At 40.6% G+C, this 26,197-nt stretch overlaps 1 protein-coding gene and 1 non-coding gene across 5 annotated transcripts in view; one reads left to right on the top strand and one right to left on the bottom strand.

Annotated features, from left to right (window-relative positions):
* ATG13 (autophagy related 13) overlaps positions 1–26,197 on the top strand; it is a 50,152-nt gene that overhangs the window by 6,081 nt on the left and 17,874 nt on the right. For 3 of the 4 annotated variants that reach the window (XM_024748614.1, XM_024748613.1, XM_024748612.1), the window contains exons 1-2: positions 20,656–20,748; positions 21,132–21,251. In XM_024748614.1, the coding sequence (XP_024604382.1) occupies positions 21,219–21,251 (33 nt within the window). In that variant the 5' untranslated portion in view covers positions 20,656–20,748; positions 21,132–21,218. Of the gene's footprint in view, positions 1–17,980; positions 18,063–19,029; positions 19,111–19,493; positions 19,614–20,655; positions 20,749–21,131; positions 21,252–26,197 lie in introns of those variants that run through there. The other variant, XM_024748615.1, reaches the window with a different exon arrangement.
* On the bottom strand, positions 22,383–22,455 carry TRNAG-CCC (transfer RNA glycine (anticodon CCC)). The gene has a single exon. It is a non-coding gene; the product is annotated as a tRNA-Gly (tRNA).

The raw sequence follows: 26,197 nt of genomic DNA, 5'->3' as shown, positions 1-26,197 counted from the left end.
ACCCAACTTTCGGGATCTCAGTTCCTGATCAGGGATTGAACCTGTGCACCCTGCAGTTGAATCGCAGAGTCCTAACCATTGGACCGCCGGGAACTCCCTTAACTGTTTTTTCTTATTAACTGTTCCTGATTTGCCATACTCAGCTTTTAAGCCTGAATCCAGAACATTTAAAAACTGTTAAAAATTGGAAAACATAATTATTTTTTCAATAATTGATGTTAATTAACTTTTCCCAGTTTTAGGGGCTGGAGATATTATCTGGGGTCATTTTTGTATAATCTCTTGCCAAATTATTCAGTTGTTTCTTTGAAAATATTTGCTCTTTCCTTCCTTTATTGACTGCCTCACCTTAATCCAGTGCTATCACCAACTCTCATCTGGATTACTGAAATGGCTTCCTAGCTGGTCTTCCTGCCTCTAATCCCTTTATTTCATCTCCCCCTCTCTGTATTCAGATTAATGTCCCTAAATTTTTACCTATAGAAGAATCTGCATTGACTCCCTACTATAATCTACTGTTATTCTCTTTTGCTCACTTTTATGTTTCCCTACTAATCTGGCTGGATCATACTTACCTACTTTTTATACATTTTTGTTCTCTGTCCAAATTCTCAATTTTGTGCTTCATTTAATTGAACATATTAAGCATAGTAATTTTAAGGTCTGTGTCTGATAACTGTTAATGTGTTTCTAATATCTTTTGGATTTTGATCATTTGTGTTTGTCTCCTTGAGTGCCTGGTTTACTTTAACATGTGCCAGAAATTGTATATGAAAAATTATAGAGATAATTTATGGGTTAGGACAACATTATTTTCTTCCAGGGAGAAATTACCTGTGTTTCTGGCAGAGGCTAAGGGCAGACCTTATTCTACACTGTTGAAGCTGAGTGATGTGTAAAATTTTTCATAATAAAACCTTTTTAAAATTAGCTTGAAGTCATACAAATTACAACTACATTTGTCTTCTGAGAGAAGAACTATCCATTGTTTTTGTAAATTAAAAAAAAACCTTAAAGAATACAGCATTAGCCTATTTATCTGGGTTGTATATTATGGATTAAAAGGGAAAGGAGTAACAAGGAAATACTTGGAGAAAAAAGAAAAAAAAAAAAGACCCATTCATAATGTCTGTCATCTCCGTACTCATTATATACCCTAATCTTAAATTAAGCCATTACCAAATGTAAAATGGCATGGCTGCCTTGGAAAACAGTTTGGCAGTTCCTCAAAAAAATTAAATGTTGAATCACCATATGATCCAGCAATTTCATTTGTAGGTATATACCCAAGAGAATCATATGTTAACACCAAAACTTACCCATGAGTGTTCTCAGGAATATTATTCACAGTAGCCAAAAAGTGGAGACAACTTAGATGTCCATCACTTGATGAGTCAATTAACAAAATGTAGTCTGCCAATTCAGTGGAATATTATTCAGCCATAAAAAGGAATGAAGTACTGACACATGCTAAAATACAGAGTGAACCTTGAAACATGCTAAGTGAAGGAAGCAAGTCACAAAAAGGTGACATAGGATTTCCTTTATGTGAAACTTCCAGAATAAGCAAGTCCATAGCAATAAAGCCTAGTAGTTGCCAAGGACAGGGAGAAGGGGAAGGGGAGTGATGGATAACAGATGTGGGATTTCTTTTCAATGTGATAAAAATGTGGTGATGGTTGCACATCCTTGTGAATATACTAAAAAGCACTGAATTGTACACTTTAAAATGGTAAATTTTATGGTATGTGAATTATAACTCTGTTAAGAAAAACTATATAAAGTGATTCTTTAAAAAATTTTAACCTACTGCCTTAACATTCTAAGTCAACGTGTTTAACAAGTTCATAAATAAGCGTATTTCTTCTTAGCTTGCCCAGTCTCCTGTCTCAGATGTGTAGTCTCTCACATTGTCTTGTTCTTTTGAGTTCTTGGTGTTTTATTTCCATGTGCAATCTGCAGATTGTTAAATTCTGAGTTCATCTAGCTAAAAGTTGGAAGGAAGGGTTATGAATGGCCTGGCAGTAGGCTGTTGATGATCCAAGTCTGTGAAAGCTTCTCAGGCCTCCTTCGGGCTTCCTTCTGCCTGTTTCTAGGAGTTTCAGTGGTTTTGGACAAGTTTTTAGGTTAATTTCTTGGCTTTTTGTTTCCTTACCATCCATGTAGGTAGTGTAATTTTGGATCTTATATCTGTGTACCTTACTGATGTATTCTTTTGAAGGTTTGAGAGGAACTTCCCCACCTCCCAACCTTGCCATGATAGATGGCAAAGCTCTTCATTGCTTCTCTAGGATTCTTCTGGCCTCTGATCAAGAAGTACTTGGCTCTGGGGTTTTCTGCAGGGGAGGTTTCTACCTGCCCATAAGCTTGAGGTATGATTCCCTCACACCCCACTCTTGTTCTCATGTGTTCATTATAAGAATCTAACCTTGCTCTCCATAAACCTCAGCTCCCTGGCATCAATTTTCCCTTATATCTATGGCTTTAACTTACCTTTTTTTCTGGAACCTGGGATGTTTCAATCCTTCTGGTTTAGCTGCGTATCAAAACCTTTTTATTGTCATATCTTATTTGCATTTTTATGTACCTGTAGTGGGCAGGGGTGGGGTGTGACTGATAACATTAGTTCAGTCCACATTGTTGTTGGATGTCCTCCGAGTTTTGAACTCATATCTGACATGGCGCAGTGCATTGAACTCCTTGTCTCCTTCACTCTCATGAAAGCCCCAACTTTCATATACTCTTCACCTACATTCATACATTGTTCTCTGTAGGCCACATTGCTTTACTTCTTTCTGTATGTATCACATACTGTATAATAGAACAACGCAGGATTTCTTACTTTTTTCTTTTCCTCTGGACTCTTGAGAAAAGTTACTTGTATCTCTTAAGACAAGAACATTGAACAGGGGCTTCCCTGGTGGCGCATTGGTTGAGAGTCCGCCTGCCGATGTAGGGGACGCGGGTTTGTGCCCCGGTCTGGGAGGATCCCGCATGCTGCGGAGTGGCTGGGCCCGTGAGCCATGGCCGCTGAGCCTGTGCGTCTGGAGCCTGTGCTCCGCAGCGGGAGAGGCCACAGCAGTGAGAGGCCCGCGTACCGCAAAAAAAAAAAAAAAAAGAACATTGAACAAAGTGTAATTGTATCAAATTCAGGAAATTTAATATTGATGCAATACTGGTTATGTAGTGTACAGTCAATTTTCAAATGTTGCCAAATTGTTTCAATACCCTCCTTTATAGCAACTTAAAAAAAAAGTCCTGGGTTAAGCATTGTATTTAGTTGTCATACTCCTATTGCCTTTACTCTAAAACAGTTCTTCAGACTTTTTCTCTCATAAGATTGACTTTTTTGAAGAGTACAAGTCCATTATTATGTAAAATGCCCTGTCTTTCAATATAAGCTCATCTGATTGCTTCCTCATGGTTAGATTTGGGTTATACAGTTTTTTTTGTTTTTGGCTGCGTTGGGTCTTCATTGCTGCGTGCGGGCTTTCTCTACTTGCGGTGAGCGGGGGGCTACTCTTCATTGCGGTGCGCGGGCTTCTAATTGCGGTGGCTTTTCTTGTTGCAGAGCATGGGCTCTAGATGCGTGGACTTCAGTAGTTGGGACACACAGGCAGAGTAGTTACGGCTCACGGGTTCTAGAGTTCAGGCTCAGTAGTTGTGGCGCACGGGCTTAGTTGCTCCATGGCATGTGGGATCTTACCGGACCAAGGTTCAAACCCATGTCCCCTGCATTGGCAGGTGGATTCTTAACCACTGCACCACCAGGGAAGCCCCTATACAGTTTTAATGTAAAAGCTATATAAGTGACATGTCCTTCTCCCTACATCACGTCAAGAGGATGTAATGTCAGTTTTTCAGTTGTTGGTATGTTTCTTTGATTACTTTGTTAAGATTGTGTTCATCTGACTTCTCTTTGTAATTAATAAGTCAATAAGCAGGAAGACTGCGTGAAAATTTGTTGGCAAAAGGTATATTTACAGTGGTTTTATCATCTACTGGTGATTTGCTTGAACCAGTTATTCCTGTGATGATTGCAAAATTGTGATTTTTTTTTTTTTTTTTTTTGGCCGCGCCACACGGCTTGTGGGATCTTAGTTCCCTGACCAGGGATTGAACCCAGACCACAGCAGTGAAAGCTCCGAGTCCTAACCACTGGACCGCCAGGGAACTTCCAAAATGGTGGTTTTCCTAAATCTTTATTTATTATACATTTACTAAGTGGCAATTTACTGTGAAGAAGTATTCTTTTCCCCCCACTTACTGTACAACTGCCTTTGAAACCAGTGTTGGAGAAAATGTGAAAATTCTTGCTGTAGAATAATGACTACGGCAAGAAAAGATTATCTCTGCTCTTCCACTGTTAGTTGAAGAAGCAAATGTAAAATTGTCAGTTTTAATTTCAGTGTTCCCCAAACTTTTACATATTGCATGACAAACATGAGTTTAAAAACACTTTATGGGGGGCTTCCCTGGTGGCACAGTGGTTGAGAGTCCGCCTGCCGATGCAGGGGACACGGGTTCGTGCCCGATCCGGGAAGATCCCAAGTGCCGCAGAGCGGCTAGGCCCGTGAGCCATGGCCTCTGAGCCTGCACGTCCGGAGCCTGTGCTCCGCAACGGGAGAGGCCACGACAGTGAGAGGCCCGCATACCGCAAATAAAAAACAAACAAACACTTTATGGGTATAAAGTGTTATTTAAACACTTATCAGTCTTGAAAATAATGTTGTGCTGAGCATTTGTCAGCAAGTTTGTTTTTTTAATTGCAGGTAGAATGTCCTGTTATCTCTGTAATAGTTTTGAGGTTACTGTTTTGTAGAGTATGTGTGAATAGAAGTAGGCATTAAACAAATATGAAAGCAATATTGTTAATATGCCAGGAGCTGTTACTCAAAACAACTGAATTTGCTTAATAACATTCATCCTTAAGATAAATCGAGGAAACTTTAACTCTTCAATATTAGATTAGTTCCGTGTATAAGTTTGCTTTTCAAAAAACTAAGGTTGTCTAAGAGAACTAGAAGACAAGCTACAGACTGGGAGAAAATATTTGCAAAAGATATATCTTTTAAATATATATATATTTATTTATTTGGTCTTAGTTGTGGCGTGCGGGATCTTCGTTGCAGTGTGCGGGATCTTTAGCTGTGGCATGTGGGATCTAGTTCCCTGACCAGGGATCAAACCCAGGCTCCCTGCATTGGGAGTACCTAGTCTTAGCCACTGGACCACCAGGGAAGTCCCAAAAGGGGTATCTTTTAGGATAATGAGTTGCCATCTCACACCTGTTAGAATGGCCAAAATCCAAAAACACTGACAACACCAAATGCTGGAGAGATCATGAAGCATTGGGAATTCTCACTCATTGCTGGTGGGAATGCAGAATGGTTCAGCCACTTTGGAAGACAGTTTGATGGTTTCTTATAAAATAAACATACTTTTACCGTATGATCCAACAGTTGCACTCCTGTAACTCACCCAAAGGAGTTGAAAACTTGTTTTCAGCAGGAGATTGGAGGCTTCTCTGGAGAAATTAAGTGTCTTTGGAGGGAAAAACCTCTATATATTGACACTTGAGGTTTCTTTCCATAGAAAAAAGGGTGAGGCTGCGCCCAGCTTGTTCCTGATGACCCTCTTTGAGCCCTACCAGTTTACCAGCCTCACTCATATACCCTGAGTTTCTGGCTTTTTGGTGCCTCATGCTCAGATGTGAATGGGACAGCCAAGGATCACCAGTCACTTGATGGAAGTGTCCATTGTGGCTGCCAGTATTTTTCAAGCTTAGTGAGGAAGTGGGCTCAAGAGGTGGGAGAGGGAGTGTCTCATAAGGACTTTGATAACTGGGCTTCCCTGGTGGTGCAGTGGTTGAGAGTCTGCCTGCCGATGCAGGGGACATGGGTTCGTGCCCCGGTCTGGGAAGATCCCGCCTGCGGCGGAGCGGCTGGACCCATGAGCCATGGCCGCTGAGCCTGCGCGTCCGGAGCCTGTGCTCCGCAACGGGAGAGGCCACCACAGTGAGAGGCCCGCGTACCGCAAAAAAAAAAAAAAAAAAAAGACTTTGATAACCAAAGTTCACCATGTTTTTGATTCACTGTTTCTAAAAAGTTAATGTCCCGTCCTTTTTATTTTTATTTTAATGTTTTTTTACTTTTTAAAATTGAGGTATAATTTACAATATTATTAGTTTCAGGTATGATAAAAATTTTTTATAGATTATACTTCATTTATATTTATCCTAAAATATTGGCTACTGGGCTTCCTTGGCGGTCCAGTGGTTAAGACTCCATGCTCCCAATGTAGAGGGCATGGGTTCAATCCCTGGTTGGGGAATAAAGATCCCACATGCCGCATGGCACAGCCAAAAAAATAAATTAAATAAATGTAAAATATTGGCTTCATATTCTTGTAGGTGATTGATGGGTTGATTGATTGTTAGTCAGCAACTTTTCATAGCTTATTTATTTTATACATAGCAGTTTATATCTCTTAATCCCCTACCTCTATCTTGCCCCCCCTTCCCTCTCCCCACTGGTAACCACTAATTTTTTCTCTCTCTCTATGAGTCTGTTTATGTTTTGTTATATTCATTCGTGTTTTTTTTAGATTCCACATATAAGTGGTAATGTACAGTATTTGACTTTCTCTGATTTATTTCACTAAGTGTAATACCCTCCAGGTCCATCATGTTGTTGCAAATGGAAAATTTTCATTCTCTTTTGTGCCTGAGTAGTATTCCTTTGTGTGTGTGTGTACACACACACACACACACACACACACACACACACACACACCATGCTAGTGGTAGAGGGAGGATTCCAAAATGGTGATTGCACCAGTGTCCATGTGGTAGAACAAGCTCCCAAAAATGGCTGCCACAAGTATCTATGTCCCCAGGGTGAACTCCAGTTGCCTTCTGCCTCTCCAGGAGACTCTTCAAGATCAGCAGGTAGTTCTGACCCAGGCTCCTCTGAAATTATTACTTCTGCCTTAAAGGTCCCGGCACATATGAGAGTTTGTGTGCCCTTTAAGAGATTCCATTCAATTTCCCACAGCCCTCTGGTGCTCCCAGATGTAAGCCCCACAGGCCTTCAAAGCCAAACAAACATTCTGGGGGCTTGTCTTCCTGGCATAGGACCCCCAGGCTGGTTAGTCCAATGTGGGACTCAGACCGCTTGCTCCTTGGGGAGAATCTCTGCAATGGTAATTATTCTTATGTTAGTGGGTTCCTCAACCGGGGGCATGGATTGTGACTGTACTGGGACTCCCCACTCTTACCCATCTTATTGTGGTTCCTTCTTTATATCTGTAGTTGTAGAAGATCTTTTCTGGTAGGTTAGGATTAGTTAGGGTCAGGGTCTTTTTCTTCAATAGTTCTGTACATAATTGTAAATTTTGTGAGAGGAGGTGGGATCAAGGTCTTCCTACTTCACCATTTGGGGACCTCCCAATGTGCAGCCTTCTAACGTTAGGAAGGAAGGGCAGTTCTGGTCTGAGTGGGGTCATGGAGTGGGTGTAGGGCTTAGAGTGGGGTCTAACTGCTTCTTCCGTGGACTTTCAAATAATCCTCCTGTTTTCAGCCCCATCTGCCACCCTACTTTAGTAGCTACCTGGTGACTAATTCCTTAGACTTTCTTAGGTTCTTTGGTTCAGAAGAGCTTTCTTTGTTTAGGGTTTCTCCCACTGCTGGCTTGGATATCAGCTGTGCTCTGCTTAGTCAGTTATGTATTCCTTCTACTTTCTACCTTCCCGAACTTTGATGTTGTTATCTCTTGTCTGTGTGTATGCTTTTTAAGTCCTCCACCCTTTTTTTAGGAGCGAGCAGAAAAAAACATTGAACCTTTATCCTTTACCAGTGTGTTTACTTTTTCCCCCCAATATTTTGTTGACATCTTTCATTGTTATGTCTTCTTCTGGGTTTATTTATAGCTTTTATATTTCTGTGCTTTTAATTGAGGATTGGGAAAGTAGTTGAGATAAATGGGTTTTGTCTGCCTAAGAAGAACTCGTATTTTTTAAATTTAAAATTAGCATTTCAGTATGAAAGTAAGTAAAAGATCTAAAAAACCTGTCTATCCAGATAACTGTACTTTTCCCTTACCTGATTGTATCATTTGCACTTGAACAGTGTTGTAGAATCTTCTGTCTGGTATTTGGGAGTTGGTGATTATCTACAACCATTACATAATAATGGGAAACTTTATTTATTTAGTAATGGCATCTTTTTTTCTTTTTCTGTGTGTGTTAAAATACACGCAACAGAATTTTACCATCTTAACCATTTTTGAGTGTGCAGTTCAGCAGCATTAAATACATTCACATTGCTGTGCAGCCTTCACTATCATCCGTCCCCATAACTTTTCATCTTGTAAAACTGAAACTCTACCTATTAAACAGCAACTCCCCATTCTCTCTTCCCCCCAGCTCCTGGCAACCACCATTATACTTTCTGTCTCTATGATTTTGACTACTCTAAGTACCTCATATAAGTGGAATCATACAGTATTTGTCTTTTTGTGACTAGTTCTTTTCACTTTAGCATAGTGTCCTCAAAGTTCATCCATGTTGTAGCATGTGTCAGAATTTCCTTCCTTTTTAAGGTGGAATAATATTTCATTGCATGTATATACCACATTTTGCTTATCCATTCTATTTTCAGATAATTGTTTAAAAACATTTTAATTTGGCACAAGTCTGCACATGTTCTAAACACTGTGGGAACCTGACAGAATTATTTGTTGTTATGAACTTCTGTTAATGAAAATGATGTGTAGAGAATGTTGCTAAATTGAAATTGCTAATCAAGGTCCAGTAAATAGTTTTTGTTATTTGTTAAATGTCTTAAGCCTTGAAGAAGGGCCTTAATTAAGTGAGGTATTTCTCAGACAAGAAAAGCTACAAGTGGCAAGTCTGGGGAAATAGATTCTGATGAAACTTGAAGGGACAGCAATATTAGGAGCATTATGATTCATAAATATACTTTTGGCCTAATTAAGCCATTTTAGAGGTGACCTCTGGTAAATTTAATCAAATATATGTGGGTGGGAACCACATAAAACTTTTTGTAAATATCCAAAAATCATACATAGTAATTGGTTTATGTCCCTAAGGCAAAAAACTTTAATAAGGTAATAAGTAGCGCTGATGAACTTGCTTATTCAACATATTAACAGGAAAGGGACATGAGATTTGAATGCTTGTGAAACCTTGCACCTCAGATTGGCACTTGAACCCATGTGCCGGAACTCGAACCCAGACAAAACCCATGGTCTTCCAACTGAGATCACACACATGGTTTCAGGACTTAATGAAGCTCAGGTTCTCGGTGTCTCATAGCAGAAAGAATTCAGTGAGAGACAAAGTGATACGTAAGAAGTGGATTTATTTAGAGAGAAACACACTCCACAGACAGAGTGTGGGCCGTCTCAGAAGGTGAGAAAGGCACCAGGGTGTGGGATTGTCAGTTTTTATAGGGGTGGGTAATTTCATAGGCTAATGAGTGGGAGGAGTATTCCAGCTATTTTAGGAAGGGGTGGGGATTTCCAGGAATTGGGCCACTGCCCACTTTTTGATCCTTATGGTCCGTCTTGAAACTGTCCTGGCGCCTGTGGGTGTGTTATTTAGCTTGCTGATGTGAGCGTGTACTGAGGCTCAAGGTCTAGTGGAAGTCGACTTGTCTGCCATCTTGGACCCATTTGGTTCTAATCAGTTTACGTCATGTCCTCAGGCTATGTCATTCTTTCAAAGGTTGTGCCCTGCCTCCTTCCCTCGTATTTCACTTGCAGAAGAGTTTTCTATGTAATTGAGAGACTAGAATGCTGAGAGGTAAAGTGGTCTTGACTTAAACTAAGTGGTAACCTAAAAGCCCTACTTTGGCTTAGTCTTCTAGCAGCTGATATATTTTCTTAAAACCTGTTCCATCAAGGGTCTTTGGCAGTTATAACATGTTGGTGACAATGACTGATATGGGCAGTGGTCTGTAAAGTCTAAAGGAAAGAAAGTCACATACATTCATTGTCAACTAAGAAGGCCCTCTCTAGACTCTTGGTGGCAGAATTCCAATGTGCTTGTTCCTGAGGTAGAGAAGGATATATGAAGCTAATAGTGGGTTGATATGATTTTATTTTCCCAAAATAGTCTCCTTGTAGGAAAGGCAACATGTTGATCACTTGATGCTTCTTTTATCGACAGTTTTATTTCTCAATTAATAAATTGGATTTATGGTATGTAAACTGTCCCTTGTAAGTGAAGTCCCCCAAACCTTGACTGAACTAATAAAATTAGTTTCCTGAGCATGTACATCCAAGGACTAGATCCTTGTCCAGGATCACCATTTATTTGCTAGTTTCAGTGACCAAGATCTTTCCTGAAAGTACCAGCAAGCCTCTGATCACCTTTGCAAAATCACTTTACCTATTTTCCCCGCTGACTTTGTATGTGGACTCTTGAAGGTCAGACTGAGGAGTGTGCCCAAAGTTCTGGTACATAGCAGCAATATGATGACATAATGCTTTATTAGACTAGCCTTTCAGTGGTTTACCTGAGGTTTACAGTATAATCTAGAAGGAGGTGTTGGGGAAGAAACTTTTCCTATAACCTCTTGGATTCAGCAGATGGGGGCGTGCAAATTAAACCAACAAAAGATAGATTAGCAAGAGAAAAGACAGAGTTTATTAATGCCTGCAAAGTGTATACCACAGGAGTGCTCAGTGATGAATAGCTCAAGGAGGTGGTAAAATTTTGGGACTTAAATGTCTAACTCAGTAGGAGAAAGAGAGGGGAGAAAGGTTTTATGGGAAGAAAAATTAGTTTCTTTAGGAAAGAAGAATGGGTGTTTAGGAGAACAAATGGGAAATAAGAAAGTTTGTGATAACAAACTTTATCTTGTGTGGGTGCAAATGGTCTTTCCATCTTCTTCATGACTATGAAACTCCCCCAGATAGGGGATTTATATTAGGTTTATGTTAGGTCTCTCTCCTGGGGTAGAAGCCAACCTGAAATGGGAATTTATGGCAGTCCTCATTTCTTAGAAGTTTCCGCTTTTAGTCAGATAAGGGAAGCTCTGAGAAGATTTCTTTTCTACATCTGTTGAATCTCAAATGTCTTCAGCTAAAAATAATCTTTATGCCAAAGTGGCATATTTTAGGATGGCATAGCCTATCCTCTTCAAAGGTAAAGTAACTAACCAAGAGAGTCTCTTCCAGATAAGAAATGAGACTTGGATTAAGGTGTAGTTATCTATGGAAATGAAAATGCTGCTAACATAAAGGATTTTGTATAAGCATAAGTTTGAAGGATTCAGTAATTGACTAGCGTAGTATAGGGCAGAAAATAAGAAAAAATTCAGTGTTTTTAATGTTTGTACCAAATTTCCCTTTATATTCCTTGGAGCACTCAAAGAAGGAATTTTGCAAAGTGCAAAGCAAAAGTAAACTTTCTATTACATTTCTTTTGTAAAGGATGAACTAATATCCTTGATAGATAGCCTAGGCCTAAGGGGACAATAAGCTCTGATACCTTTGAGAGAACTTGTTCTCTGTGGAGACCACCCTTTTTGGCTCAATAACTAACTCTAGTTACATAATCCTTTGAGTGCTTCCAGTCCAGTGGTACAAAAAGTCACAAGAGTCATTGTGCCATTATAATGTTTGTGCTTTGGTAGATGCTCTGGTAGTGGGAGCACTTCCCCACTTCAGTGTAAGATAGGGGCAGCCCAATCCTCCAGCACTGTTCTTATCTCAGATCTGTTGCTGTGTTGCTTCAGGGCCTTGAGCTGTTTAACCCTTTAAAAGGTCTTTTTATTTTTACTTTAATATTTGTTAGTGTTCTTTTCAACCAAAATTAGGAAGGCCTGAAGGTGGGTGTACATGTCAAGCATATTATTTGATAGGCCCCCAAAGATGAGTCCTTTGTAATTTGATCAGTAGATTCTCCTGTGGATCTCATCAATTATTTCTTCTCAAAGGTTTTATTTCTCCTTCATTGGTTTCTTCCCACCCCCCACCTATAAATTTGCTCAGATATTCCTATCCTACAGGGAAAATCCTTTTAACAGAAAAGCTTGAGCTTTTTTCCTGTCTAACATCTCAGAAGTAGCTGAATCCATTCCTCACTACCACCCTAAGAAACTCTCCTCTCAAAGGTCATTAACAACGTAATGCCAAGTCCAGTGGCCTTTTCCTCTTGAGAATGAAGGAATCCAGAATATGTCATCCCAAAATACGCCTCTTTGACATAATTATTTTGAGCTGAAGGCAGTTAAGAAGCAGCAAATGCAGGAGAACCTTTCTGTGCCCTCCCGTTTTCTGCCTAAAGGCGGGATATAAATTCCCCTTTTTTACTGGAGACAGAATCTTATCAGACCTGAGAAGACACCAGAGAAATCTGCAAACAAACCTTGCTCCCTTAGTTTCCTCCCACAGCCTGCACCCTTGAATGCCTAAAACTGCTTTCCTTTGTCTTGTCATTTCTCTATGAAATTATTATTCTTTGTTGAAGACCCCATATGAGCCATAGTTCTAAGCCACTGCTTTGAGTTATTTTTTGTTGAGGTTTCTCCTCTGTGGTAGGTGCTGCATTAGTCAGTAAACTGTTTTGCTCTTGTTAATCTGCCTTTTTGTTGAAGGAGTCCCAGCTCAAAGTTTAATATGCGTAGAGGTAAAGTTTTGCCTCCTCCACAAGAACTTACACTGTTTGACCATCCCTTCAATCTTGAAACTTTAATTTCCCCTCAGTTTCAATGAAAACTTCTCAGAAATCATTTTATCTCCTATTTCTCTGATTAGTTCTTGCATTTCTTTTTGTGGTTCTTTTATGCAAATGCTTTCCAAGGTCGTTGTTTTGTTTTTTCTCTGTTATCTCCCTTGGTGATTTCATCTGTTGCTATAGTTTTAATAATTCCTTCTTTTTTGAGATTTATCTCCAACTTTAATCTCAGCCTTAACCTTTTCCATTAGCTTCAGATTTAGCATTTTCAGACAGATCTTCAGGTGTTTCTAACTCCACCTATTAAATAAACTGAACTGATTGGCAAAAAATAGTGAACCTTGATCCCTAACATACACCACATATACAAATTAATTTTCGATGGATCATGAATCTAACTGTGAAAGGTAAACAGTAATGTTTCTAGAAGAAAATGTAGGAGAATATTTTCATGACTTTGAGATCAGCAAAAAAATTTTTAACAGGACACAGAAAAGTGCTAACCATCAAAGAAAATGTTGATAAATTGGACTTACTAAAATAAAGAACCTCTGATCATCAGGAAACTCCATAAGAGGATGATACTCAGCAATAAAAAGAAATGAACCATCGGGACTTCCCTGGCAGTCCAGTGGTTGAGACTTCACCTTCCAATGCAGGGGATGCAGGTTCGATCCCTGTGGGGAGCTAGGATCCCACATGGCCTTGTGACCAAAACATGGAACAGAAGCAATATTGTAACAAATTCAATAAAGACTTTAAAAAACAGTCCACATCAAAAAAAAAAAATTAAAGAAAAAAAGAAATGAACTATTGACATAAAATATAACGTGGGTGAAAAAAAATATAACATGGGTGAATCTCAAAATAATTGTGTTGAGTGAAAGAAGCCAAAGAGTACATACTGTATGATTTAATTTATATAAAACTCTGGAAAATGCAGGTAGGGATCTTTAGTGATAGAAAGCATATCAGAGGTTGTTTAGGTATGGGGGATTATGGGGGCGCGGCTGGAGGGAGGGAGTACGAAGGAACATGAAGAAACTTTTGGGGAGTAATTGTTATGTTCACTATTTTGTGGTGATGATTTTACAGTTATAAACCTGTCAAAACTTATACTTCTGATATTGTCAATTATACCTCAATAAATCTGTATTTAATGTGGACATAAAAACCACCCAGATGAGAACAGGTGAAGGCCATTTATTCAGAGCTTTCGGTAGCAGAGGAGTCCGCTCCAGCGCTTGCCTTTGGCAGAGATGCAAAGGTAGGTAGACCACTGGGGAAGCTTTATAATGGAAAAAAGGCAGGGAAGCCTTCAGGAATGTCCTAATTTGGGGCTGTTGGCACAAGGAAGCTGTAGGCAGCCTGACTACAAGTGGGGGTACTCTATATGATTGGTTGGGGTACATATTTGGCTTTCTCTGGTTGGTCCTAAGTTGGAAGCAGGGATAAAAATTAGGGAAGCTGTCAGTTAATCAAGTCCTGGCTGTTTGGGGCCAGTTTTTACAGGAGTTATCATTTGACTTCCTGCACTGGTTGCTAGAGATAGTCTGACTTCCTTGACTGGTAAGTGTAGATAGTAGGTTGGCTTCCTGGGCTGGATTTTTGCAGATTGTGGGTCAGAGCTCTATCTTTATATATATAGTCTGGCCATTGTCCGTTAGTATGTCGTGACTCTCACGATAAGAAACAAATTCCACAAGAAAGGCAAGCCACAAACTGGGAGAAGGTATTTGCAGTACATATCCAACAATGTACTGAATCCACTATATATTTTTTAAAACTCCCACAATTCAGTAAGAAAAAGACAACCTAATTTTTTAAGTGGGCAAAAGGCTTGAACTAGCACTTTATGAAAGAGGATATCCAAATGTCTAATAAACATATGAAAAGGTATCATTGGAGGAAAGGCAGTCATCATTTCATCTCTAATCATCAGTCATTCAATGCAGATTAAATGAAATACCACCACACTCCTACCAAGATGGCTAAGGAATCAACAATACAAAGTGGTAGTATAGATGTGGAACACTGGGAGCTCTAAGGTACTGTTGGTGGTGATGTAAATTGGTACAGATCCTAGAAAACTGTTTGGCAGTATCTATCAAAGCTAAACACCAAGGCATACCTTGGATATATTGTGGGTCGGTTCCAGATCACTGTGATAAAGTGAATCACATGAATTTTTTTGTTTCCCTGTGCATATAGAAGTGTGTTTAAACTAAACTATAGACTATTAAGAGTGCAATAGCATTATGTCTTAAAAAAAACAATGTACATACCTTAATTTAAAAATACTTTATTACTAAAAAATGCTAGCCATCATCTGAGCCTTCAGTGAGTTGTAATCTTTTTGCTGGTGGAGGGTGTGAAATATTTTGAGAATTACCAAAATATGGCACTGTGACACGAAGTGAGCAAACACCATGGGAAAAATGGCGCTGATAGACTTGCTCAACACAGGGTTGACCCAAACCTTCAATTTTTTTATTTAATAAATTTATTTATTTTTGGCTGCATTGGTTCTTTGTTGCTGTGTGCGGGCTTTCTCTAGTTGCGGCGAGCGGGGGTTATTCTCTTCTTTGCAGTGCGTGGGCTTCTCATTGCGGTGGCTTCTCTTGTTGCAGAGCATGGGCTCTAGGCGCGTGGACTTCAGTAGTTGTAGCACGTGGGCTCAGTAGTTATGGCTCCCAGGCTCTAGAGGGCAGGCTCAGTAGTTGTGGCGCACAGGCTTAGTTGCTCCACAGCACGTGGGATCATCCTGGACCAGGGCTGGAATCCGTGTCCCCTGCATTGGCAGGCGGATTCTTAACCATTGCGCCACCAGGGAAGCCCCTTCAATTTGTTTTTTAAAAAGAGGAGGGGGCAATATCTGTGAAGCAAGGTGCAATAAAACAAGGTATGCCTGCATATGCATACTCTATGACCCAACAACAACACTCCTGGCTCTACATCTGATAGCAGTGAGTATTTATATTCACGAAAACTCTCATGTAAGAATATAATAACCGACTTCCCTGGTGGCGCAGTGGTTAAGAATCCACTTGCCAATGCAGGGGACACAGGTTTGAGCCCTGGTCCGGGAAGATCCCACATGCCGTGGGGCAACTAAGCCCGTGCACAGCAACTACTGAGCCTGCGCTCTAAAGCCCATGAGCCACAACTACTGAAGCCCGCATGCCCTAGAGCCCATACTCCGCAACGAGAAGCCAATGCAATGAGAAGCACACGCACCACAAGGAAGAGTAGCCCCCGCTCGCCGCAACTAGAGAAAGCCCGTGCGCAGCATCGTAGACCCAATGCAGCCAAAAAAAAAAAAAAAAAAAAGAATATAACAGCTAAAAGCAGGAAACAACCCAAATGTTTATCAACAGTTTAATTTATAAATTGTGGCATATTCATAAAATGGAGTGCTACATAACAATGAAAAAGAATAAACTGCTACATGCAGCATTATAAATGAATCTTACAGACATAATATTGAATAAAGGAAGGTACACAACAGAAGAGTTAATACTATTTGATTCCATTTGTAAGAAATTCAAAACAAACAAAACTAGGGGCTTCCCTGGTGGCGCAGTGGTTGAGAATCTGCCTGCTAACGCAGGAGACATGGGTTCGAGCCCTGGTCTGGGAGGATCCCACATGCCGTGGAGCGTCTAGGCCCGTGAGCCACAAGTACTGAGCCTGCGCGTCTGGAGCCTGTGCTCCGCAAAGAGAGAGGCCGCCACAGTGAGAGGCCCGCACACCGCAATGAAGAGTGGCCCCCGCTTGCCACAACTAGAGAAAGCCCTTGCACAGAAACGAAGACCCAACACAGCAAAAATAATTAATAAACTCCTACCCCCAACATTTTCTTAAAAAAGCAAACAAACAAACAAACAAAACTAATCTATAGTGATAGAGGTCAGAATCATGGTTACTTTTTGGTGGTTTTATTGACCAAGGGAACACAAAGGCACCTTCTGGATTATTGGAAATGTACTATAACTCGATCTGGGTTGTCATTGTATGAGTGTTTACATACAAAATGTTTATTGATCTCTACACCTAAGATTTGTGCATTTCACTACATGTAAGTTATACCTTAATAGAGAACAATGTTTTTTTTTTAACTTGTATTCATTATTTCCTGTTTCAACTCTATCCTTTTGTTTATACCTTTCCTTAAAACTAGCTGTCCCTCTGGCTTTCTTGTATGTCTGAAAGCCCATTAAACTTTTTGCACTCAGTCCTTAAATCCTGTTAGCTCTTCCTTTAAAATACTTCCCATCCATACTATTTGCAAATCATGTCTGTATCTGTATTAGAGTTTTAGCCTTGACCACGAGCCTGAATTATTGCCAAGGACCTAATTGGTTTCCCTGCTTTCCATACTCAAAACTATTCTACAATATGCCAGCAAAGCTATCATCTAAAGCACCATTTGGATTGTGTTGCTTCCTCTCCTCAAAAGCCTTGAGGGTGCTCCCATTTCTGGCATATTAGATGCAGGTCAGTCTCTAGCACTGTATTTAAGTCTCTCATGATCTGGCCCCAGCCAGCCATACACAACCGCTGGAAAATTGGGATACTTAATAGTTCCAAACCCATTTTGCTCTCTGTGGCTTTTACGCCTTTGTTCATGCTCTTCTCTCTGTAAATGCTTTCTTCCTCATACCAGCCCCTTCTCAAAACATTTTAACCTGGGGTTTATGATGTACTTCGTGAAACTCATGAACTCCCTGAATATACCCAAAGTTTCTATATTTGTGCATTTTTTTGGAGAAAGGGCTTGTCATGTCATTGGATTCTCAGAAGGGGTCCAAAACCCACCCCCACCCCACCCCACTCCCGCCCAAAGTTAAATTGATTTACTGGCCCTTTGAAAGAATGTTAACTCACTTTATGTTTTAATAAACTTTTTGTCTCATTAGCACTTAGTCTTCAATATGCTGGGTAATAAAACTTTTTTAATAGGTAAGTAATATAACTTTTTTAATATATAAGTTATATTTAAAAGCTCAAAGTTTCAGATTCAGGTAAAATGGCTTGTCTCATCTATTTTTAAGGTCTATAGATTTAGCTCTTTGTGTGGAATTTATTTTGCTCAAAAGATAGTATGTATTTTTCACTTTGGTGTCTTTAGTCAGGGGGGAAATTTTTTTTACCTCCTACGTGACTATTCATACAGCTAGTAGACAATACCATCTCTGTATGCTTTGTTGTAGCAATCCCTTTTAAAAGATATTAGTCACATTTTTCAACACTTTTTTTTTTCTTCCTGTTTTAGATTCCTATAGGCAATGGAAACTGATCTCAATTCCCAGGACAGAAAGGACCTGGACAAGTTCATTAAGTTTTTTGCCCTCAAGGTACTATATCCATTCTCTTGAGCCTAGAACTGTTAGAAATAACTTCCGTGCTTCTCCCTTTTTGGAAATATAGCATAACAGCTTGCAGCTTGCCCATTTTAAGGGATACTTCTGTCTGTTGTAAACCAAACTGTGAAATTTGGGGGCGGTACTGGGGGTGTAACTAAAAAGTAGCTTCCAATTTTCCTCAGCTACTTGTTCAAAAAAAAAATTTTTTTGCAAGCCTGTTTGCAGAAATGTCAAACTTATTATGCCAGGTTATTGGCACAGTGTGTTCCCTTGGGGTGGGAACAAAGACTGCGGACTGGAATGGACAGCAGTTTGGGCATCTTTCCGTAAGCATCAACAACCTCTGAAATGTCTCACTTTCACTTATTGTTCCCTTCTGGGTAAATGAAGAATTAAAACTGAATTTTGAATGCTTTAGAAGGCATATTTTCCTAAATCTAAAAATCATTTCCACCACTCTCACTCCTTCCTCTCAACCATTGCTATGTAAGAATAATCCATGCGGTAGATTCTGGTTGTAAAATTAGTTGGAAGACTTTTGCCATATGGGCCAAGTCATATGAATAATTGTGGAATCCTTGGTTTAAATCAACTATGATTACATAAGTGTATGGCAGTGAATATTTAAACCTATGGTTGGACTTGTTTTTCTATGAAAGTCAGAGCCATCATGTGCAACTTTCCTTCTGCCATGTGAGAATATTATAGATTACAAGCCTCAAATTGTAATTTCTCTAATTGGTTGACACTGTGCCCTCAGGAATATTTATAGTATTATTTTTGTGCCATGTTTTTTTCCTACCTGTTCTTGAAGGTTTTAAATCCTACCCTTTCCTGAAGTATAGTTATGATCATTGGCATCTTTTAAATCCCGCATTGGGAGGGTTTTAACCCTGATTAGGAGCCAGATCAATTTGTTTTAACTTTTTATCTTTGATTTTTTGTTTGCTTTTTTTAGACTGTCCAAGTGATTGTCCAGGCTCGACTGGGCGAGAAGATTTGTACTCGTTCATCTTCTTCCCCAACGGGTTCAGACTGGGTAAAATTCCAATTGTTTGTTAAGGGATATACTATGGTGTTTGTCACAAGGAATCACCGTGTAGTAATAAATAATGCTATTTCTAGTATTACTAAATCATAACATTAAAATACCTAATTCCATTTGATCCATTCACTTGGAAAGTATGTTCTTCGTCAGTGTTAGTCTGATGTATTTGTTTTTTGGCTTTCTGCTGTGAAAAGCTTTTTCAACCTGAGTTTTGGGGCTTTGATGCAAGATATCTTATGGGGAAGGGAGAAGTAAATGAATGTCCTTAATCAGTCAAGAGCAATGCCTGCTTTGCTCAGCATCCAATCTTACTACTTTATGTTTCCATAATGTTCCTTGTGAGTGTTTAACACAAAGTTCCTTTTGTTTTCTAGTTCAATTTAGCAATCAAAGACATCCCAGAGGTTACACATGAAGCAAAGAAGGCGCTGGCAGGGCAGCTGCCTGCCGTCGGGAGGTCTATGTGTGTGGAGATCTCACTCAAGACTTCTGAGGTAAGGTTATAGCCAGAAGGGTGTCTTTTTTTTTTTTTTAACTTTTTATTTTATACTGAAGTATAGCTGATTAACAGTGTTGTGATGGTTTCAGGTGCACAGCAAAGGGACTCAGCCATACATATAACATCTATCCATTCTCCCACAAACTCCCCTCCTATCCAGGCTGCCACATAACATTGAGCAGAGTTCCCTGTGCTATACAGTAGGTCCTTGTTGGTTGTCCATTTTAAATATAGCAGTGTGTACATGTCGATCCCAAACTCCCTAACTACCCCTTCCCCCCATCCTTCCACCCCCGGTAACCATAAGTTCATTCTCTAAGTCTGTGAGTCTGTTTCTGTTTTGTAAATAAATTCATTTGTATATTTCTTTTTGGATTCTGCATATAAGGGATATCACAGGATATTTCTCTTTCTCTTTCTGACTTACTTCACTCAGTATGACAGTCTCTAGGTCCATCCATGTTGCTGCAAATGGCATTATTTCATTCTTTTTAATTGCTGGGTAATATTCCATTGTATATATGTACCACATCTTCTTTATCCACTCCTCTGTCATTGGACATTTAGGTTGCTTCCATGCTTGGCTACTGTAAACAGTGCTGCAAAGAACATTCGGGTGCATGTATCTTTTCAGACCATGTTTTTCTCTGGATATACGCCCAGGAGTGGGATTGCAGGGTCATATGGTAGCTCTATTTTTAGTTTTTTGAGGAAAATCCATACTGTTCTCCATAGTGGCTGTACCAATTTACATTCCCACCAACAGTTACTTTCCTTCTGCCATGTGAGAATATTATAGATTACAAGCCTCAAATTGTAATTTCTCTAATTGGTTGACACTGTGCCCTCAGGAATATTTATAGTATTATTTTTGTGCCATGTTTTTTTCCTACCTGTTCTTGAAGGTTTTAAATCCTACCCTTTCCTGAAGTATAGTTATGATCATTGGCATCTTTTAAATCCCGCATTGGGAGGGTTTTAACCCTGATTAGGAGCCAGATCAATTTGTTTTAACTTTTTATCTTTGATTTTTTGTTTGCTTTTTTTAGACTGTCCAAGTGATTGTCCAGGCTCGACTGGGCGAGAAGATTTGTACTCGTTCATCTTCTTCCCCAACGGGTTCAGACTGGGTAAAATTCCAATTGTTTGTTAAGGGATATACTATGGTGTTTGTCACAAGGAATCACCGTGTAGTAATAAATAATGCTATTTCTAGTATTACTAAATCATAACATTAAAATACCTAATTCCATTTGATCCATTCACTTGGAAAGTATGTTCTTCGTCAGTGTTAGTCTGATGTATTTGTTTTTTGGCTTTCTGCTGTGAAAAGCTTTTTCAACCTGAGTTTTGGGGCTTTGATGCAAGATATCTTATGGGGAAGGGAGAAGTAAATGAATGTCCTTAATCAGTCAAGAGCAATGCCTGCTTTGCTCAGCATCCAATCTTACTACTTTATGTTTCCATAATGTTCCTTGTGAGTGTTTAACACAAAGTTCCTTTTGTTTTCTAGTTCAATTTAGCAATCAAAGACATCCCAGAGGTTACACATGAAGCAAAGAAGGCGCTGGCAGGGCAGCTGCCTGCCGTCGGGAGGTCTATGTGTGTGGAGATCTCACTCAAGACTTCTGAGGTAAGGTTATAGCCAGAAGGGTGTCTTTTTTTTTTTTTAACTTTTTATTTTATACTGAAGTATAGCTGATTAACAGTGTTGTGATGGTTTCAGGTGCACAGCAAAGGGACTCAGCCATACATATAACATCTATCCATTCTCCCACAAACTCCCCTCCTATCCAGGCTGCCACATAACATTGAGCAGAGTTCCCTGTGCTATACAGTAGGTCCTTGTTGGTTGTCCATTTTAAATATAGCAGTGTGTACATGTCGATCCCAAACTCCCTAACTACCCCTTCCCCCCATCCTTCCACCCCCGGTAACCATAAGTTCATTCTCTAAGTCTGTGAGTCTGTTTCTGTTTTGTAAATAAATTCATTTGTATATTTCTTTTTGGATTCTGCATATAAGGGATATCACAGGATATTTCTCTTTCTCTTTCTGACTTACTTCACTCAGTATGACAGTCTCTAGGTCCATCCATGTTGCTGCAAATGGCATTATTTCATTCTTTTTAATTGCTGGGTAATCTGTGAGTCTGTTTCTGTTTTGTAAATAAATTCATTTGTATATTTCTTTTTGGATTCTGCATATAAGGGATATCACAGGATATTTCTCTTTCTCTTTCTGACTTACTTCACTCAGTATGACAGTCTCTAGGTCCATCCATGTTGCTGCAAATGGCATTATTTCATTCTTTTTAATTGCTGGGTAATATTCCATTGTATATATGTACCACATCTTCTTTATCCACTCCTCTGTCATTGGACATTTAGGTTGCTTCCATGCTTGGCTACTGTAAACAGTGCTGCAAAGAACATTCGGGTGCATGTATCTTTTCAGACCATGTTTTTCTCTGGATATACGCCCAGGAGTGGGATTGCAGGGTCATATGGTAGCTCTATTTTTAGTTTTTTGAGGAAAATCCATACTGTTCTCCATAGTGGCTGTACCAATTTACATTCCCACCAACAGTGTAGGAGGGTTCCCTTCCCTCCACCAGGACGGTGTCTTAACTAGGCACTCAAAGCTCTTCACACTCTGGTTCCAACTCAGCCTTTTTTTAAAAAAAATACTTATTTATTTGGTTGTGTTGGGTCTTAGTTGTGGCATGCGGGATCATTTTTTAGTTGTGGCATGTGGGATCTAGTTCCCTGACCAGGGATCGAACCTGGGCCCACTGCATTGGGAGTGCAGAGTCTTAGCCACTGGACCATCAGGAAAGTCCCCCAACTCAGCCTTATTCCTGCTCCTTCCCTCTCTGATCACCTCATTATTCTCTGAGGAGGTTGTGGTTTTTGTACCTATTTTTCCAACAACTTGGAATAGACTCTTCACCCTCATCTTCATATATATCATCTATATGTGATATGTTTCTACTTATCCTTCAAGACTTATATGCCCTAGAGCAGGGGTCCCCAACCCCTGGGCTGCACAGCAGGAGGTGAGCAGTGGGCGAGCAAGTGAAGCTTCATCTGCCGCTCCCCATCGCTGTCATTAACGTGTGAACCATTGCTCGTATACACTGCCTTGAACTATCCCCCCATCACGCGCATTACCTCCTGAACCATCATCATCCACACCACCCTCCCCCCATGGAAAAATTGTCTTCCATGAAACCGGTCCCTGGTGTCAAAAAGATTGGGGACCGCTGCTCTAGAGGATCTCCCTTTCTAAACCCTCTTTAGATTTCCTGTGTGTTTTCTTTACATTTGTTTCCAGAGTATAACTTGCTGTATTGTGGGGTTTTTTTAATGTGTTTTTGTTCACCTTATTCCATGCTAGGATTGAGGCAAATATTCTTGCTTTCATGTTTATTAATCGATATCCACTACAGGATTGTGAGGGTGCATGGTATAATAAAAGGCAAATGAGTTGGAGCTATACAGACCCAAATTCAGATCCTAGCTGAGCAACTTTGGCCGAATTACTTAACCCCGCCTCCCCTAACACCACCAAAGTAACATGACACTTCACAGTCTTGCAGAGCTATAATATTTCCTCATTTCATTCTTACTTGTAAATTACCTAACATAACATATGGTGGGTGATCATTACATGTTCCTGTTCATACTATCCTTTTTTTTTTTTTTTTTTTTTTTTTTTTTGGCTGTGTCGGGTCTTAGTTGCAGCACTTGGGATCTTCATCATGGCATGTGGGATCTTTTGTTGCAGTGCGCGGGCTTCTCTCTAGTTGAGGGACACGGGCCTAGTTATTCTGCGGCTTGTGGGATCTTACTTCCCTAACCAGGGATCGAACCCGCGTCCGCTGCATTAGAAGGCAGATTCTTAACCAAAAGTCCCTGCACTTTTATTCTTGAGGTCAGCAGCTTTGCCACATCTTATTTATCTGTGTAGTTCTTCAGTTTTTTTTTTTTTTTTTTTTTTGGGGTACGCGGGCTTCTCCAATTGTGGAGCCTGGGCTCCGGACGCGCGGGCTCAGTGGCCATGGCTCACGGGCCCAGCCGCTCTGCGGGATGTGGGATCCTCCCGGACCGGGTCACGAACCCACGTCCCCTGCATCGGAAGGCGGACTCTCAACCACTGCGCCACCAGGGAAGCCCTCTTCAGTTCTTTTTGAGGGACTTCCCTGGTGGCGCAGCGGTTAAGAATCCACCTGCCAATGCAGGGGACATGGGTTCGAGCCCTGGTCCAGGAAGATCCCACATGCCATGGAGCAATTAAGCCTGTGCACCACAGCTACTGAGCCTGCACTCTAGAGCCCGTGAGCCACAACTACTGAAGCCCGTGCACCCTAGAGCCTGTGTGCTGCAACCACTGAGCCCACACGCTGCAACTACCGGGCCCGCATGCTGCAACTACTGAAGCCTGCGTGACTAGAGCCTGTGCTCTGCAACAAGAGAAGCCACTGCAATGAGAAGCCTGCGCGCTGCAACAAAGGGTAGTCCCTGCCTGCCACAACTCGAGAAAGTCCACACACAGCAACGAATTTTTTTTTTTTTTTTTTTTTTTTTTTTTTGGCTGTGTCGGGTCTTAGTTGCAGCACTTGGGATCTTCATCATGGCATGTGGGATCTTTTGTTGCAGTGCGCGGGCTTCTCTCTAGTTGAGGGACACGGGCCTAGTTATTCTGCGGCTTGTGGGATCTTACTTCCCTAACCAGGGATCGAACCCGCGTCCGCTGCATTAGAAGGCAGATTCTTAACCAAAAGTCCCTGCACTTTTATTCTTGAGGTCAGCAGCTTTGCCACATCTTATTTATCTGTGTAGTTCTTCAGTTTTTTTTTTTTTTTTTTTGCGGTACGCGGGCCTCTCCAATTGTGGAGCCTGGGCTCCGGACGCGCAGGCTCAGTGGCCATGGCTCACGGGCCCAGCCGCTCTGCGGGATGTGGGATCCTCCCGGACCGGGTCACGAACCCACGTCCCCTGCATCGGAAGGCGGACTCTCAACCACTGCGCCACCAGGGAAGCCCTCTTCAGTTCTTTTTGAGGGACTTCCCTGGTGGCGCAGCGGTTAAGAATCCACCTGCCAATGCAGGGGACATGGGTTCGAGCCCTGGTCCAGGAAGATCCCACATGCCATGGAGCAATTAAGCCTGTGCACCACAGCTACTGAGCCTGCACTCTAGAGCCCGTGAGCCACAACTACTGAAGCCCGTGCACCCTAGAGCCTGTGTGCTGCAACCACTGAGCCCACACGCTGCAACTACCGGGCCCGCATGCTGCAACTACTGAAGCCTGCGTGACTAGAGCCTGTGCTCTGCAACAAGAGAAGCCACTGCAATGAGAAGCCTGCGCGCTGCAACAAAGGGTAGTCCCTGCCTGCCACAACTCGAGAAAGTCCACACACAGCAACGAAGACCCAACGCAACCAAAAATAAATTTAAAAAAAAAATTCTTTTTGAAATGAGGCAGGATATAAATAAATAATCATCTCTCTGCGTGGCACAGTGCCCGGGATGGCACACAGTAGGCTCTCAATTTTGTTGAACGAATGATGTCAGTACTTATTCCATGGCAACCTTAAGCACCAAATAAAACAAAACTTCGTATTTTTCTTTATTGAATTACCAATTTATACTGTGGATTATTTTTCTTAGCGATCCATAGGGAGTCCAAAAGGAATCCCTGGAAGAACTCTTTCCTCTCTCAGGCATCTGTGTAATCCTATTCTAAACTGTTGTGATTATCCTAGAGAAACCACACCAATTTATCTTGGATACTTCCTACTGTCCAGTCATCCCTTGATTTTTTTTGGGGGGGGGGGTGGATTCAAAATTCATCATGTCATTTAGAGATGACACTGTGATGAAAAGGATATATATTAAGAATACATATTTAAATTTGATCTAGAACAAGTAAAAAATCTCTACTCCGCAAACTAACCCGAGTTTATTCCCAAACCTAAAAGAATGGCCCTCTTACAGCTGATTTGTAAAAAGATTACTTGTGTTCAAAAGTATGTGACTATCCATCTCACTAAATGACACACAGGAGTGTTACAGGGTTAAGGGATTCTGGCTTTGGTCTTTTCTTTTTCTTTCCCACCCACTAGACTAAGTCTGTTCAGAGTAACACATAGAGAGACTGAACAGTTTGGCTAAAGACATCAAATAGCTAAAAAGACTTTTAAGTAAGGAGCTTGTTAAGATATTTAACTGTGAGTATCACCTAAAAATATCCTCTATAGAATTGGAGGGAAAGGCTCTCTCCATGATTTGAAGTGTTGGCCTTTCTGAAGAGCAATTTGGACATACATAGCAAAAGTCTTAGAAGCATGAATATTCTTTGATCCAACAATTCTAATTCTGGAAATTTACCTTAAGAAACTAATTCAGGATGCATACAGAATTTTAGTCTCAAGTCTGTTTATCACAGTGTTGTTTGTAGTAGTAAAAATTTAGAAACAAGCTGTATGTCCAAGTATGGGGGTACTGATTGGATAAAATAATTGTCATATGTTGGAATACTACACAGCCATTAAAAATAATGTCGAATTTTAAAT

The sequence above is a fragment of the Neophocaena asiaeorientalis genome, unplaced genomic scaffold (assembly GCF_003031525.2).
Source record: "Neophocaena asiaeorientalis asiaeorientalis breed wild unplaced genomic scaffold, Neophocaena_asiaeorientalis_V1.1 scaffold43, whole genome shotgun sequence".
NCBI lineage: Eukaryota > Metazoa > Chordata > Mammalia > Artiodactyla > Phocoenidae > Neophocaena > Neophocaena asiaeorientalis.
The sequence above is the reverse complement of the archived record's forward strand: the minus strand, read 5'-3'. Positions and strand labels throughout refer to the sequence as shown.